Source organism: Plectropomus leopardus, chromosome 20 (genome assembly GCF_026936395.1).
Source record: "Plectropomus leopardus strain MGB_pleo_1.0 chromosome 20, ASM2693639v1, whole genome shotgun sequence".
Classification (NCBI taxonomy): domain Eukaryota; kingdom Metazoa; phylum Chordata; class Actinopteri; order Perciformes; family Serranidae; genus Plectropomus; species Plectropomus leopardus.
In genome coordinates this window covers 1,543,169-1,561,811 of record NC_142195.1, presented here as the reverse complement: position 1 = coordinate 1,561,811, position 18,643 = coordinate 1,543,169, and the positions used below count along the sequence as shown (strand labels likewise).

The following is an 18,643-nucleotide window of genomic DNA, read 5'->3' as shown; positions in this document are numbered from 1 at the left end:
CTCTGCTTTTTGCCTGTGTTGATTGCCTTGCTGTGTACTGAACCTTAGACATATTAAACCCTGATTTTTGCCTTTGAGGACTGGTGTCGTGTGTCCTGCAGTTGAGTTCCTCTTTTGGTTACTTGTTTATGGTACAGATAGCAGAGGCTTCAAAGCTGGGGATCACGATCATGCAGATCACAGTTCACAATACTTCAGATGGACAACAAGAACGCTGACAGATGGTATTCAGCAGTCCAGAGGCAGCCAGCTGCTGATTAAGAAATACTGAAATATGCCAGCCCATTTGCATTCCAAAATCAAATGCTGCTTTGACAATGCTTTTGGTGTACAAAGCCGATGCCAAATGGCACCGTTACCGTGCACATGATACTCTCCCTTGTTAGTGTACACCGCTAGACACCTGGACAGCCCCTTGTGTGTCAGCCTTATATGTGAATGCACTGCATCGCTTTAGAATGCAGCTGGATGAAACCTGTCACATGTGCATGATACACAATAGAACAACACAACAGGTTGAAACACTGCCGGTAACATAATATAAGGAGTGTAAGGGCGCCTATAGGGTGTGCAGGAGAGGTGGTGGATGGGTCCAACAAACACCAGAATTTCATGCAAGAGTCCAGTTTTCACTTCCTGTTTGATTGTGATCGGGGTTTTTCTAGACTTTGCTATTGTGCATTTTTCCCCTAATCATAACCATCTGTGACAGCATGTGCTTTTGTTGTCTAAATATAACCACTTGCTGTGTAATCCTACCATGTGCATTTGTTGACATCACAGTAGTGGCTTCTCTGAACATAAAGAGCAGAAGCAGAAGGGGGCCTAAAATGTAATATGTAGAGGGAGAGGTCCACTGCAAAGCAGCAACATGTGACGCCTTGGGATAAGAATGTGTTAAATATACTGTCGACATCACTGTATTGCAAAAACCTCATGGGGTTGTTGTCGTTGAGGAACACATGACATACAAATTGTAAATATAGATAAACTGTATTTTTTAGATAATTACTGTCAAACTGATAATATATTTGTGTATTAGAGGCTAGTGCTAATGTCAGGATTGGCTGAAGCAGTTTGTCTGTCAAAGTGGGTACTCCCTCTGAAAGGGTTTGGGAGGGCAGACAGTCCAAACTGATACAGAGAGAGACACAGAATGGATGGTCAGGATGGTCTTATCAGGTTATGACTCTAACATGCAATACACTAAATTCCAGCTCATCTCAACAGCTCTCATGGTTCCTGCCTCCTCTGTATTGTCCTAAAAACCTTGAACATCATCTCCTCAGGTATGGGGCACCACTCAAAGAAGCACTCAAATCTTAAAATGTAGGAGTCAATGATTTGTTCTCTTAGGAGAAGTGAGTTAACTTACCCAGACAGAAAATAGATATTATCCAGCTATAATGTTAAACACTTTGATCTCCCCCTGGGGAGCTCTCATCCACTGTGCTGTCTCCCTTCACTCTTCATTTTTGTAGAATATTCCCACATTGTTTATTAATGCTGTCTAAAAAGCACCAAGCTAAAAACACATCTGCATATTTTAGTGAGTTATGTTTGTCTTTGCTCTATTTTAGCTAATTTTAGCAAATCAGAAACTCTTATCTATATTTCAACTTTAACAAGTTTCCATCCTTCTTGATGGTGATTTTCAGAAGTCCTGTTTTCCAACTGTATTTTAGCAGTATAATATTGAAACATTTTTATATTAGCAAACAGACTGTGCAGGACAAAGCTTATTTTCATTTTGCATACCAAACTGTATTTTTTTAAATGAAGCATTCAATACATATAAGGAGCAATTAGAAACATACATGTAATAGAGGTGGAAACAGGAAGGCAGATGAAAGGATGGGTGGAGTTAGAGGGACAGTGATGCTGCTCTATTGTCTCATGCTGAACACTGGTTGCAACAGAAAAATGCAGGAGGGGAGAGCTGAAGGGGTGTGAACATACAGCATCATAAATGTACAGCCTCTTTGGCTTACATGGAGAATTCTAATATATCAACAGTGTTTGCATTGTTAATTGATTCAAAAAGGCACCTGTGACATTTGATGTCAAATGATAACTTGCAGATGCCTCACAGTGCTTTGGATAAATAATGCAGATGTTGTTGTGTAATTTTGGGTTGCTATAATACTGTATGTGTACATTGTGATATGTTATTAATGGTGAAGGTCAAGGCTGTATGATCCCTTCATCTGGCAAGAGAAAACTAGCTTTAGTGGAGGGTTTTAGCTTACAGTCTTACATCTGCAAACTAGAAGGAAGGAACAATCCATACCCATAAATTCAATCCCAAGATGTTCTGTCAGTGCAGAAAGGTGACAAAAAAAAGAAAAGAAAATTTGATTTTTCAGATGAAATGATAATATTTGTAGTTCTCACATGTGTTTTTGAGGATGTGGAGATGTTATCAGATTTAGCTTGGTTTATTAGCGGTAACAGTCACGATACATACATTATATACTGTAGACTTCTACATTAACTAATATAAACATTAGGTGCCTCAAAGGTACACAAAACAAATACAGTAACACCTAAAAATCAGCAGATTTATTCTGACTTCTTCCAGACAACAGGGTGGCATGTGAATTTCTACTAGATGTAAATGAAGTCAGGAAGAACAAAGCCCAGCTGGGTCACCATGGCAATACACAAACATGACACACATGGTCAATTCTTTCTCACAAACTGTACGTACAGTTTCCTGCAGATAGTAATGCCACCCAAATTCCTAAATATCCCATGTATTTTGGAAGACTGCAATCATGTCACCAGTTCGCTGACGGGAGTAAACAAGGAAGCAGTTCTGAGTGGTCTTGTGAGCAGGCCGGTTGGCGTGGTGGATGGGTTAAAAAAATCTGGACTTTTCCCCAGGATTTTCTCCTTGAGGTGTGTGTTCAGAACCGTGTGAACTTTGTGTCATTTTGTTACATGTCCTCACCATGTTTCTTTTCCTCAATATAACCATAGTAACTTTACTGCCTAAACGTCACCTCAATAATTGTACATTAATTACAAGGATGTAATGTCTTTTGTGGGGTGCTAAATCTTATAAAAAAAAAAACAACATAAAAGAAATTGACAGTAATTAATGGCATTTCTTTCAGTGTGCAGCAATTCACAATTTTGAGTAGTCTGTACCTTCAAAATACAAGCAAAACTATGTATTCCTATAACAACACCAACTGTAAAACACAACTAATGCAATGATGTGACTGGTTGCATGCACTTCCATCAGTGTGCTTGCATTTCTAGATAGTCAGTTAGCAGGATAGGGATGCACCTATTTTGCTCTGAATTTAGCATGCTATGAAAATCATGCACCATTCCAAATGGTTATTATTCGATTTTTTAAAAATCTGTGAATTTATCAGTGTTTTTAGTTTTGATGGAAGTCATGTAATGTTGTTAAAGCACTGGAAAACCTCATAGATAGAGAGTAGAAGTTGGTTGAACATACAAAGTGTCTGAGTTTGACACCACTGTATCGACATCCTATCACATCCAAGTCCAAGCCAACCTACACTATAAACCAAAGGACTATCAAAATACATCACCTACAGCAGGAGCTTTGAAGCCTCCAAAACCAATACAAGACATCCACCGAAGAGAAGAAATTGATTTTAGCGGACCTACAAAACACCCTTAATAAAAGGCTTTTGGCCCTCTGCAGAGCAAAGCAGAGCTGCATTTATTGCCAATCCCTTTGGCTTTTCCAGACACTTACTGAAGGACAAGCTCAGTGGGTATCTTATGTGCGCAACAGGTTGAGTCAGTGGCTTTCTCCATGGCACCCTGAGTTTGATGAGGGAACAGGAGCTTGAATCCAACAAAGCCCTCATCAACCCAGCACCTCCAACAACAGAGTTCTGTCCAAGGGAGCCAAATGTGTAGGAAGTTGAGGAGGTCATGCAGACAGCATGCTCAGGTAGGCCCCAGTGGTGTAAAATGTACAAGCACTGCCCAGAGCTCCTCAGACACCAGTGGAAGATCTTGAAGGTGATATGGTGAAAAGGGGAATGTTGATGACGTGGATACTCGCTAAGGGAGTTTGGATTCCCGAATTCGAAAATGTATTTATAAAGCCCATTATCACAATTCACAATTTACCAACGGGGGGCTTTACAGCATACGACATCCCTCTGTCCTTGCCTCCTCACAGCTTTGTTTCCCAAAGATTAAAAGAAAAAGACTCAGTCAAGACTCTGCCACCATTCAAAGTCCAGCTAGGACATTGAGGCCTGGCCCAGCAAGATCAACAAGTCAGACCTGCTTGGCAGATTCAAGGCCTGGATCTATCAACATTTCCTCCTTCCTTGAGCTCTGTGGCCTCTGCTGGTTTATGCAGTTCCACTAACCAAAGTCAAGTCCCGTGAAAGGAAGAGCAGTAGCTTTCTCAGCAAGTGGCTGGGCCTTCCCTGTAGCCTAAACGGTGCAGCATTGTATGGGACCAGTAATATCTTGTAGCTTGCATTCAGTGGCCTCACCAAAGACCAGGTTATGTTGGTGTGGACAAGAGTACAGGCTCTCCAGGGACCAGATGGTTTCATCAGCTGGCAAAGTCACTTGTAAGGTAGATGCACTGGTGGAAATCATGGCAACTGGTAGAGCGGGCCTGGGATACCTTCCAAAGACCAAAGTTGGCAAGGCCCAGGGCAGAGAGAGACACCTTACGATCCAAGAAGAGGTCCCAGCAGGCATGGAGGAAGTGCGAGTGAGGAGAACGGTGGGGCTCGGGCAGCAGTGGAAGAGGTGGAGAGAATACTGCAGGGCAGGTTTACCTGCTTAAACATCATGCAGGCATACGTCCAGTGTGTCGGTTCCTTGTCCAAGCTGTCTACAGTGCCCTACCAAGCCCAGCAAACCTTCACATCAGGGGCAAAAGTGAGACACCTTCCTGCTTGCTTTGCCTTGGAAAAAGATCCTTACAATATCTCTTCAGTAGCTGCTCAAAGGCCTTTGGGGAAGGTTGCTATCACTGGTGCCATGACCACATTCTCAAGGCAGTTTCTGATAGTATAGCTACTGCTATCAGCAACAGCAAACACCACAGCACTCCAAAGAAGTCAGTCACCTTTACCTAACCTGGAGAGAAGCCCCGACCAAAAGCAAAGCAAAAGCAAGCTCTCCTCCTCTATATGGCCTTTGACAGCAGCTGCATGTTGATTGGGGCAAGCAGCTGAAATTTCCACTGCACATCACAACAACATCTCTTTGGCCAGACATGATAATCACCTCTTAGGTGACAAACAACTGATGCGTTACAGTGCCCTGGGAAGAGCACATTGAGGAAGCTAATGAGAGGAAACACGTTAACTACCAAGAACTGGTGGTGATGTGCAAGGATAGAGGCTGAAAGATGCACAACTTATAGAGGTGGGCGGCTGTAGAGTGCTTGTAAGACGCTCATTCTGCAAAGTCTTCAGCTTGTTAGGTATTACCGGGGGATGTATCAAATCTGCAAGCGAAGCCACAGGGAAAGCCACCAGGTCGCTTTTGGATTAAGAGGACTGAACCAGTGGATGCAAGTTGGGGCCTGATCAACCTCAGCTTGGGTGAGGGTGTCTGAGACACTCGATGACCTCAGGTCACATCACTGACAATACATCCTAGTGCATCCAGAAGATGTATCTTGTACAAGTAGAATTAGATTCCAGTGGTGGTTGCGTAGGATTGTTTGCAACTTGTGTGATCCAAACACTTCAACATTGTTACCTATGTTACAGCCTCCTTCCTTTGCACAACCTGTGAATGTCTGACACACCAAACTTCTGCACAGGACTGTTCTCATTTTGAGTAGGAAAAAATGCTCTGGTATATTTCATTGCCATCTCTATCACAGCATAATGTTGCTCTATGCCTAGGGGCGTGATTATTATATTTGCACCTGTTGCATAAAATGTTGACAAACCTAATAAGACAAAAAAATAAGTTCTATATACACTATATACAGTATATATATATATATATATATATATATATATATATATATATATATATATATATATATATATATATATATATATATATATATATATTTAAGAACTAACTAATCATTTGTTGTTTTTTTAAGGGTGATGTCATTATAAAATATGACAACAGACATTCAACATTCATATTATTTAGATACAAACTACCAGATGGATCTAGTTTGTGACTCACTTATTCCCTCATAAACTCATATAAGTAGTAGTCCTCAGATTCTCCACAAGGAGAAGATGGTTATTCATAGTATAACCAGTTTTAATAGTGTCCGTAACTTGCTGCTGACTAAATAGTTCAGGTGTCTCACCTACCTACATTACTAACAAACTAACCTTACATTCTCCTTGCAGGTACTCAAGTTATGGTAAATTGTAGCAGTTATTAAATTCATGAAAATGGCACACAGTGACATGTCTACACCTGCAACTCTAAACTACTGCTGCTCTTATTTTTCTAGGTTAGGTGGTATCACTTGGATTGAAACTGCATGTCCATAACTGCAGGTGTGAAGCAGCTGGCACAGCAATTCTGCAAGTGCTTTGCATTAAAGACACTGTTTGTCATCAATTGTGTTTAACTCTCAAGGAAATAAACAAGGTTAAGAAAACGTTCGAAAATAATTGTTATTCATGAGCAAAACTGAACTGATCACCAATGTAAAACAGACAGTAAATTAAATATTCAAGCTATTCTCACAAACAGTTCCTACGTTTTCCTACAAAAAAATAAATGCACACAAATTTCTGCATATCCAACATATTTTGAAAGGCTACAATCATGTGACCAATGCACTGACGGGAGTAAACAAGGAAGTGGTCCTGAGCAGTGATGAGGCATGCTGCTGTGGTGGATCACTCACAAAACACCAGACTTTCCCCCGGGACTGTCGGATGTTTGGAACCGTTTGAATTGTGATTGAACTTTATGTCATCATAAGGTACGCCTTACCATGTGTCTTTTCCTAAACCTAACCACAGTAACTTTTCTTGCCTAAACTTAACTCCCTGCAACTGTTTGTTATTACGTATCTGTATGTTAAGGACAATACGTCATTTGTGGGGCACTAACTATGATATCATACAAACCGTTGTGTATGCATTTTCATAGGATATCATACAAACTGGTCGATGATAATGCGTTGCAATACTGAGGGATGAGAATGCGTTGGAACATTTTTCAGCTTACTTGCCAATCTGGTTATTAGACCTACCAATTCCAACTGGCAACTGGTCTGATTATGTTCTAGCAGAAATAGAAAGAAATCAGGTCTTTTGTATATATAAATGCAAGTACATATTTAAACATACAGACAGTCAAGAGTGGACCATTGATAATTTACAGATCTATCAGTTTAAAAATGTAAATTTGCTAAATTGTTCATTTTCAGTTGTTTGAAATGGACATTAAAAAATTGTAACTTCTACAATACCACATGCACCTTTAACTTAGAAAAATAACACTGAGAAACAAAGTTCAGCATGCAAAAGGTTTTGGGCTGCTAGATCACAGATCTACTGAACATCTGCACAGCACAAGAAATGTTAACTGAGCATGCTCCAATTCAGGAAGAAATAGGAGAGACGTTATAGAAATAGAGAGAAAGTGGACATACTGTAAAAGCTGGCCATTACATAGTTTTGGCAGCGATCACCAGTAAATTCATTAGGACACCTGAGCAGGAAACAGAAGAAAAAGAAAAGAAGAGAGAGAAAGTTAGTTCATACAAGAGCGATGCAAAACCCACAACAGTCATCACTGGTGTTGGCAGGAAGGGCCGGCTAGACCAATATGTCTAGTTATGGTCTGTGAGTTCATTCATCATCTCTCCTTCCAAAACAAATGCACTGAATTATGATCTCCAGGGTGATTAGGCTGATTAATTGAGAAATTGTTTTATTTTGCACAGTCCCTCCATCAGACTCTATGGGTTTGAATAGTGTCTTTGCAGCAAACTGAAATTTGCATGTATGAATATGGTCATTCAGGACAAGCGTCATCTTTCCTGTAAACTAGTGATATATAGGGGGTGTCATGATCCCACCCATATAGCAACAGATGCATGAAAGTCATACAGCATGGCAACCAAAACTGTATTTAGGGTTCCTAGTAATGGCTCTGTTAGTCCAACACGTTCTCATCCTAAATCATCACATATTTCCGCTTTGTCAATGGACTTTGTCAATGAACCCATCTACATATTACATTCTAGGTATCCTTCTGCGTCTGCTGTAAACATTCTGGACCGCCTCCAAGATGAAAAAAAGCACATAGTGGGATTACACTTCAAAAGCACATATGTTTAGGCAATAAAAGCATATAGCAACCAACGTCAGCAAAAGTACATGCTGGCACAGGTGGATAAGTTTTGGCAAAAAGGGTACATGGTAAGGTGTAGAAAAACAATTCCAGATGTAAATTGCACAGCACTCTCCTGCATGAAAGTCTGGGGTTTCTTGGATTCATCCAATGTCCCTCCCGCCCACCTGTCTCAAAGGGACTTCATGTTCTTTATAACAGTTTATGTTATCAGCAGCGTTTCAACCTAACGCTGATAAGGCCATTGGCCATCCAGCTGTCTGGCCATCCAGCAGTGTATCAGAATACCATGAGTGGTTCTGTCCTGCCATATTCTCAGCTAAGACCGCACGGCAGTGTATCATACAGTTGTGTAAGGTGGCTTTTGGCGTTGGGATCTTACGCCAAAAATCACTGCAAAAGCGGAAATATTTGATGACTTTGGAATGAGAGCAGGCTGGTTAGTCATGGTGTGCTAGCAGTCCAACCAGTGAATTTGGACTTAAACATCATAATTATTGCTGTTTTACCAACCACACAGTGGTCTGTCTAGCACTGGACCACTGGGAATGAGTTCTGATGGCAATACTCATTACAAGAGTGTTCTCTGGTGAGAGGGGGGTGAGGCTGAATGGAAGGAGACAAGACACACCACTTCAACTCTAGATGGATGCTGCCCTGAACAGCAAGGATGGAGTGTGATGAAATGTAAAGTACATGCAAATTTCAGTGCACTACTCCACAGGAGAGTGTGCTGAAGTCTTTAGACCCACTTAGAGGGCTCCTCTTAAGCTCCTAGAAATAATTAGAGCAGGAACAATGCCTAGCTTATCACCAAATCTGTATCTCTGCCTATAAGGGAAACATGGATTTCTCCAGCATTTCTTGGAGAAAACATGACAGGGGTGAAACACCAGCAATGACATGTGGGATTGAATACAGTTGTGTTCACATACGTTTTGGGTCTGAGACTTTCTTAAGCACAGCTTGTTCACATCGGTGCCCAGTGAATCCCGCCAAGCACCTGGTTGATGGGTAGAAAGGACAAGAGATCAACAGTACTGACATGTTACACACAAGACATGAGAACACATGGACAAGCACAAAGACATCCAGGGTATAGTCACAAAATATGGCAGGATCCAGGATACAACCTTATCACCAAACAATAATACTGTTTTGCAGACAAAGTTTTTTTCAGTGTCCAAATCCAATGTTTTTAAAATCCTTACCTTATGCTACCAGTAATAAATGTTTGAAAACTTGACCTACAGTTAACCTCTAATAAAGTGCCAGAGCACCCTGCGATAGAGATTGTGTGCTCTCATGCATGACTCATGAGCACACACAGCTCCAAAACTTTCAAGTTTGCTAAGGACCTTTGCTGGTTTGATTAGCAATTTTAATAAGAAAATCCAAAGAGAGAATGTCAGAACTGTCACATCTGGTACCAGGACAACCTCACTCTCAATGTCAGTAAAACTTGGTGGAGAGAGTCTGCAGCTTCAGGTTCCTCAGAGTTCACTTCAGCGAGGACCCGATCTGGTTTTACCACTAGACAGTGAGATAATGGCTCTTCCACCTCCAAAGGCTGAGAAGATTCAACTTCTGCAACACCTGCAGGCGCACCAATTAGTAAGCTGACAGGTTGTTTTCACAAATAGAGGGTCAAAAGAAGTGGCAGCGAACTGGCTACAGAACATGCAGAGAGACGCTAATCATATCTCCTTGCCCCCACCCTGCTGATCTCAGTGCACAGTCTGTAAATAGCAAGTGTGTGGTCGGAAATGTACAGTGTAGGTTTCAGCTTGTCGGTGAATTAACACTGCAGCTCCTCAAGACCCAAGTAAAGTTCACATGTCTTGTTCCTCAACTGCTGGGCAGAGTGAAGCTAGTTAGCATCAACCTCAACCTCGGAGGCAAAATAAAAGAGATGTAGCATGTCCACAAACATAAAAATGAGAGCATTAACTGGTAAAAGACTGTGAAACAGAAGAAAATCAGTTCAAAGTCCAAAGTGTTAATATTAAAGTCACTATTATGACCTACTGTCTGTGTCATACCTGCAAAGAAACTTTGTGCTCCCTGGCATGATTTCAAGGGTGAAGCACTCTCCTCCATTAACACAGTAGTTCCTCTGGCTGTCACTGCAGCGTGTCACATGACTAGAGGTCTTGGCTGTAGTGGTGGTGCTGGTGGCAGCTGCAGAAGACACAGAAACAACACAGACACATAGATTACACTGAGTTTGTGAAGGGAGAGCAAATCCTTACTACATGTTGCCAGAGTTTAAAGAAAACAATCCTTTAATTCAGTCATTCTTAACCATTTGAAACCTATGGCAAAATCACTTTTCTTGTTCTGCTTTCACACAAGTATTGTAGCCTTTGAACCCTGAGCACACTGGTGCAATTTCTTTTCTTTTTTTTTTTAAATGCATAAGAGGCAATGAAATACTTGATAAGAAATGTTCCACAAATTGCAAAAAAGATTAATTTAGAAAATTATTTTTTAAAAAGCTAGGGGGAAATGTCTTGGAAAAAAAGAACAATATTTATAAATACATATTTAATCCAACATATTTAAAATCAGGTCGCACATTTGTTATCATTTTAAGCACTTTTTCCAAGTTTTGTTTGCCTTGTTTGTGTTTTTTTCCCTCCTCTTTTTCTTTTCTCTTTTTTTGTACTAATTAAAACTTTTTTTTACTAATTTATTGATAATTTTTGGGTAATTCCTTCTTTCCTTGCTCATTGTCTTCTTCCCATGTTTTTGAAAGAAATTACGCCAAATGGCCCAGGTTTCAAAGGGTTAAAGTAAAGATGAATATGAGATGGCAGCAGCAGTCAGACTAGATTCAATTCAATATATTTAAATGAAAACTCAGTTTACTGCAACTGAAAGGCATCAAATTGTCCATGAAAACCCAAAATTGCTCCTAATGGCTTTGCCATCAGTATGTGACTATATCAAAAACTGAGCAGCGGGTGGCAACTTGTACAGTAGCCCTGGCCACCAGTGTGTGAATGTGTGTGTGAATGAGTGAGTGTGACACACAGTATTAAAATGCTTTGAGTGGTCAAAATGATAAGAAAAGTGCTATACAAGTGCAGGTCCATCCATTTACCATTCCTATGTTCCAGACACTCATTTCAAAACTCACTAGTTACTGACACAGGCTTCGTTCACTTGTTGTTAAAGACTAAAACTAAGAACACAAGGAATATGGAAGCCATAATCAGCCTTATTGTGGTGAAAATAGTTTTTGGAAAATGATTTGTAGTTTTGCATTCTGCCACAGAAATGTAAGTAAAGAAGATTTTGAACATTTTCTTTTGTGGGAGTCCAGTCCTGACTTCAGCTGCCATCCTTGAAATATTTGATGATTTTGGGTGGATGTGTCCTTTATATCACTGGTGAGCATTTAGTTCAAGTTCAAGTTCAAGTTCAACTTTATTGTCCCAAGGGAAATTAGATCAGTAGCAACCATCAATACACAACAAGTACACGAAACAACATCAGATACACAAACATGTAGAAAACCACAGTCCAAGTGAAACACAGGTTACCTCAACCACTTCAACAGGACACTGCATATAAAGTGCATCAAGTCAAATAAGTGCAATGCAGTTGGTAAAATATATAATAATGAATACTCAGGCTAAGATAGCTTACAGAAGAATAAATACTTAAAGGTCAGGGTATAAAGCCAGGACATAATGTAGAAATCTATCTACCCCACGGAAAGTACACAGACTGCTAGATTAGACAAGCAAATTAAGCTTTTCAATGGCAACAGGAATAAAAGAAGCTCTGGCACATTTAGTTTTGGTTCGAGGCATTCTGTAACGACGGCCAGAAGGAAGAAGATCAAATTCCACAAAGAGAGGCTGGTCAGGATGGGTCAGGATTTGTTGGGCTTTACCGATGACCCGTTTATTATAGATATCCTGCAGCTGACTCTGCTGCACCCTAATTACCTTGCCTGCCACTTTGACCAGCTTTGCCAGCCTGTTTTTACTAGACAAAGTAAGACAACCAAACCATGCAACAGTACAATATGTCAGAACACTTTCAATAAAGCACAGATAGAACAGAGTCAACAACACATTGCCCACTTTGAACGTGTTCATCTTTCTTAGGAAATAGAGTTGCTGTTGGACCTTTTTACAAACAGTGTTGGATTCAAAACTTAGTGAGTTATCAATAGTGGTTCCCAAGTATTTAAATTGAGGAACAATCTCAACATCCATATCATTGATAACAGTATGACTGTAGTATGACCGACTTTAATTCCACATTCTATGTTTGCGGGTGGACACTGGTAAAACCTTTATATTTTCAAAAATGAAGAAGGTCTTAGGAGATACTGTCCTCCAGCAAACTGTCATTTAGCAGTTAAATGTGTCCGTTTAGGTTTTGCTCTTAAAAGTCTTCATAGAAAAGAAGCTCTGGCAGAGAGAACAACCATCATGTTATGTTTCAAACATTTACAGGGAAAACAAAGTGATGAGTAATGATGAGTGATGAGTGAAGTCAGCAGTGACGTGAAAGAGCATTTTTACTGTCTGACTCATCTTAGATCAGTGAAAACACTTCTTGCTCTCTAATGTAAGACAACTACAAATCTCAATAAAAAAAAATCTATCTCTCAAATACTGTTCAAACACTAAGACACTGGAGGCAAAGCTCTGAAAATTAAAAAGAAAATAGAAATCTGACACTAACACAATGCTCTATCTTTATGTCACTTGTTGCGATGTCAAAAATACACGACTGGTGTCAAGTAAGAACTACGTTTCACAATGTAAAAATGAGAGACTTCACCAAATCAGCTCTGCTACTTAAACCAGTTCTGTTTGGGATTCTTGGAACCTTGGAGCTATCCAACGAGCCAGCCCGCATTTTCACCAGTTTTATCATAACTACAGTAATCAAGGATATGCTTTGATATGATTATGATATATAAAGGAGGGCAGTGCAGTGCACAACAGTAGAAGTAAAACATGGATTACACCGATAACCTGCAAACTTTTGTTCCGTTATTCCAGATATTTTTTTCACCCAAAAGACATGAACCAACAATTACTGAGACCACTGCACGTTCCTAGGTTGTCTGACAAGTTCTCACTCAACTTCTAAATAGTTGTCTTCTCCATTCTCTCTTTTCAGCCTGTAGAATGTGACACTCCCACTGATGTTCGCAATTCATTCTTCAGATTGATGAAAACCGGATAATTTTGGTTCCAGCTAAAAACCAACTTTTCAGGTTCTGAACCACTTTTATTTTAGGGTGATTTCACATAGGCATTTAGGCTGGCCCATCGAACTTTAGGCCCGAGTGCCATGTGTCTGGGCCAGTGTGAACACAGCTCTGATGTGGACCAAAACGGCAGCACCAGTAAACTCTTTGATCACGGAGAGCGAGTTCACCTAGTGACAGCTGGCAGCTCCAGGCCAAGACAGAGAGGCAACAGACAGGAGCCAGAGGCGGTGGAGACCTCAGCTCTGAGCTGCTCCATGGGGACTTAACCGGAGGCATGTCCATGGAAGGCCCGTTCCTGATCGTCAAATGCTTTAATGGAGAAACGCCACCTTTTTTAACCAAGATAAAGAAAAATTTGTCCTTGTTGTTCTATCTGGTCAACATCCAACCACAAGCGCTATCACATGCCGTAATCCTGGTGCTGCACGCTGTCTTTGTCACTGTCCTACCTCTGTGGGGAATATGGCACGCCGCCTGTCTGCACCCATCCTGCAGCACTGAAATGCTGGGTAAACCCACCGCTTCCCAGCCTCCCCTTGATTCATGGAGCCAATACACCCTATACTCTACTCCACTGAACAACAGGAGAGCCTCAGCTCAACACTGGGTGTCGGGCTTTGTTGACGGGAGAGCGTCCTTGCGGAGGGGCGCTTTTTTTCTTTGCACTTTTCTGTTGCTCTGCGGGAATATCCACCTCACTCCTGGGCCTGGAGACAACCATTTACCTTGAGGTGACAGCTTTCAAACTTCACCTGGATTTAAAGTGCACAATCTGGAGGAAACGACATCAGACACATATCTATCCATCACGGACCGACTTTAAATCCCTATGCATCCTCATCTCACCTGCAGGGCAACAGTTGGACACAGCACACAGTAACCCGGTGGCTAAAACCGCACTCAAATCCAAAGACACCACATGTAGACTGGTAAACAATGCTCCTTCAGCTCCTCCAACAATCAACACCACAAAACAAAATATCAATGACGCGACCAAAAAACAACAGAATAATACATTTTTTCAGACAGTGAACCATGCGAAGGTGCTATGGGACCCAAAAATAAAACCTAAAGGGATATTTGGCGGACACTTAAACATAAGGAGCGTCATATCAGAGACTGAACAACTTGAACAGCTGCTGTCTGACTCAAACCCTGATTATTTGTGCCTCTCTGAAACGTGGTTGACTACAACATCTACATCCAGTGTTTTTAATATTCCAGGTTATAGCATCTTTAGGCGAGATTGTAAATGTGGAAAGGGTGGTGGGGTTATGGGGTTAAAGAAGGGATTCAGTGTAAACAAATGGATTTGGCCATTGATCATTTAGAATGTGCTGGAGTTACCATTACTCTCCCAAGAAATGTCTTTTAATATAATTATATTGTATCGACCACCAAATGAAAAGGATCTTTTCTTTATAATTTATCTTGTGTCCTCAAAAAGTGTAATGGTAAAGAAGTTATCTTAATGGGTGATTTCAATCTGAACTGGCTGGATAAAACACACAGAAAGAATTTAAAGGGCATTGCCACTAAATTTCAACTGACTCAGTTGATAGAAAACTGAAAAGGAATGACAAAATCCTCAGAAACCTTGATTGACAAACAAAGCTGATCATACATCAAAAACATACAATCTAATTACAGGCATATCAGATCATAATCTCACTTAAATTGCAAGACAGTTCTCCAAGATGAGGTACAGAAATCAAAGAAAAGAAAAGAAAAGAAAAGAAATTTATTCCACTTATTCCACAAAAAGATATTGAGCATTTTGAGAGTGAAGTCAAGAAACTAAATGCGAGAATATAATTAATGGTAAAAACTGTGTGTAGGCCTGTGAGGATTTAATGTCTACATTTATGCAACTTGTATCCAATTACACTAAAACAATGCCTCTGAAGTCCAAAAGAAAATGAACTATGCCCAGGTTTAATGAAACCTTATGGCACTTAATGAAGACGAGAGATGCAGCTCTAATAAAACTTCTAAAATCAGGTCTGGAAAGAGATCACTTGATATTCAAAAAACCACATATTTTTTAAGTCAAAGGGCAGATTCACAAGGCTGAAGCCAACTTCTTTCTTGAAATAATAAAACTGTTGTGGAAATATGTAGATCAATTAAGTGGTAAAGTTTGCTCAAAGTGTGGACCTATAGAGCTTAGGTTAAATAGGAATATACAGGATGACAGTCGAGCTGTTGTTAATGGTTTTAATGAATATTTTCTTAACTCCATTTTAGAATTGGGTAGCAATTCCAGGGAAATTCAGCTACCCATTATTTTAACCAATGAAACAAAGGTTCTGTATTTTAAATATGTCAATGAGCCAAAGGTAAATACTAATAACAATACTCATTATCTAATTCAAAAGCAAAGGATATTTGGGGACTAGAAACTGTTTTTCTTAAAAAGTACAAGGATGACTTGAGTACCTCTGTCATTCAAATTATAAACCGGTCATTTGAATAAAGTACATTCCCTAGCACTCTGAAGACTGCTATTGTAACTACTGTTTTCAAATCAAATGACAGACAGGAAGTGAGCAACTATCGTTCCATCAGCATATTACCTGCTATCTGTAAAGTTATTGAAAAGGCTGGGGCTGAACAATTGTTTGATCATTTAAATCATGAAAATCTACTCCATCCCATTTAATTTGGGTTTAGAGCAAACCACTCCACTGAAACAGCATGTTGTTACTTCCTTGAAATCATTAAAGTAGCCTTGATAGAGGAGGGGTGGTAGGTGTCATATTCCCTTGACCTGTGGAAGGCTTTTGCTACCTTTAATCACTCAGTACTCCTCTCAAAGCTGTGTGTGTGTGTGTGTGTGTGTGTGTGTGTGTGTGTGTGTGTGTGTGTGTGTGTGCATGTGTGTGTTTGTGTGTGTGTCTGTTTTACTGTTGTTATGATCTGTATTTTACTGCTGCCCTGAGCTACCTGCCCAGGGACTACAGATGGAATTAGCTAGTAAACTAAATCTGGTGCAAAGCATCATTTCTCTTCTGAGACTAATGTCATTCTGTACATTGTCCCTGATTCAAATAAACATAATAAAATTTAATTAAAAATTAAAATTTTAAAATTTAAAAAAAGACCAGCACCAGGAACAGCACGTGTAGTTGTTGTGGCTCCATTGTGCACATTTATTTCTCTTTATTTCTCAACACTTCCTTTTCCGGTCGGGACTCAGAAGTCATGGAAGCATGATGCTCCGCGCCTCTTTTTCTGGCCAGGGGTCATGTAAACATGATGCTCCGCCAGTGGTGCAGCGTTTGGACCCGTGTAAAAACAACAGTGTGTGAAAGCAAGCCGTACTAGCTGAAAAATGAAACAATGTATGATTTTCGCATCTGGTGCACACCAAGGGACCGCTCAAACATATGTGAAAAGTACCTTAGTCAAAATGCTCTAAATTAGGTGCAGGAGCCAGAACCTAACTGGTTCCATTTTGGTGGAAAAGGGTTAATGGACAACCATACACACTAACATTCACACCTTCAAGTCACCAATTAACTTGCATGTCTTTGGACTGTGGGAGCTGGCTGGTTTGAAACTAAAACCCTCTAGCTATGAAGCAACATTACTCACCACTGTATCAACGTATATGCATACAGTATATGGTTATAACAACCGAATCTAAAGGGGCTGCAAAGAGAAAAGAAGAATAAACTCTACAAAGCACTGGTCAGACCACTGCTTACTGCTCAAACTAATTTCACTGAGCTAAAAGTAGGAGTGAGAGTGGCACATTAAAACGTTTTCTTTTACTGTGGTGGCCCAAGATGGGCACTGACTTGTGCCTCCTGCAGACTGAGATTTTTGCAAATTTATAAAGTTTAGTACAAGCTACACTCTGTGACATGGATCTAATAAAATTGGGTACAACATAAAATTGATGTGTGCAGACTGTACAATGACATCACCAAAGGAATAACAGGCTAAGACCTACATCCATCGACATCAGTACGCAAGAACAAAATGTCATCAGAGTGCATCATCCATCTATGCTGCTGTAGTGGTCAGAGTAAAATAGTGGCATTTGTGTATAATGGAAAATATCGGAAGAAGAGGAAAGGTAAGGTGTGGATGTGGTCGTGGCTGGAGAAAAGAGGCCAACTTGACACAACAGTTTTGCAATGGGAGCTCTATTAATTTATTAGCATCTACCAGCATGCACTAGCAGAGTTACGCTGATCAGTGCGTCATTTCACGCTGCATTTCTATTGGTTTGTTAGTAGACATAGGTTGTAAAAGGAGTCACACAGTGAGATGACACTGTCAGAATTTTAGCTGTCTTTCATGGGTTTGATGGGCCATCTCTGAACTTCTCTCACTGTGCGATGTAGTACCGCAGTTTTAGAGCCTCAACCAAAGACATCGCCACATTTCTTTCACAATGGTCATCTTGTGTCTGCAACAGCCCAAAATCCTTCAATGTATACCAGGCTTTATGCAGGGGTGGCATGAAGTATGAGCACTGCTGTGAGCACATTTTTTGGCATAGCTTTAATTGACCATTCTCCATTACCCATACCTGCTCTAATTACTAACATCCTTGTGTCTTACATTCCTGTGTAGAGTTTACTTTAAAGATAAATAGGCCAACCAATCACAACACAACAGAGGGACACCACACAAATGTCAAAAAAGCTCTGTACCATGGCTCAGCTGCAAATCAGAGCAGACTTCTCCCTCTTCTGTGGCTTTTTGGCCAGCTTGACACAACTCTGGCATTAAAATGCCTCAAAGGTTTAGGACCGAATTAACCTATAAACCAAATTCAGTTTATCCATCACAGTTCAAACTGACTGGGCAGATAACCAATCATAATGGGGTAGCACCTGGATTGGCCAATCCGATTTCCAGGCACTTTCCGTCTCCAGTTTAGCGAACCTACATGTCTCTGACAACAGCGATCTGAAGACAGACATTCAGCGTCCTGACATCTGACATGTTGGTGGTCTAAATCACTGTTTTTCAAAGTGGGGGCTGCTGAAACTTTGATGGAAAAAAGGGCAAATATTAAAAAAATAAAATAAAAAAAATCAACTAAAAAAATGATTTGTGACAATGATT

The 18,643-nt window shown here is 40.3% G+C and overlaps 1 protein-coding gene across 5 annotated transcripts in view; it reads right to left on the bottom strand.

The window, feature by feature from the left end:
* nrg1 (neuregulin 1) overlaps positions 1–18,643 on the bottom strand; it is a 53,121-nt gene that overhangs the window by 18,233 nt on the left and 16,245 nt on the right. For 3 of the 5 annotated variants that reach the window (XM_088071015.1, XM_088071017.1, XM_088071016.1), the window contains 3 exons: positions 10,356–10,494; positions 7,610–7,668; positions 2,291–2,314 (listed from right to left, as the gene is read on the bottom strand). In XM_088071015.1, the coding sequence (XP_087927141.1) occupies positions 2,291–2,314; positions 7,610–7,668; positions 10,356–10,494 (222 nt within the window). Of the gene's footprint in view, positions 1–2,290; positions 2,315–7,609; positions 7,669–9,248; positions 9,317–10,355; positions 10,495–18,643 lie in introns of all 5 variants that reach the window. The other 2 variants (XM_042508846.2, XM_088071018.1) reach the window with 2 other exon arrangements.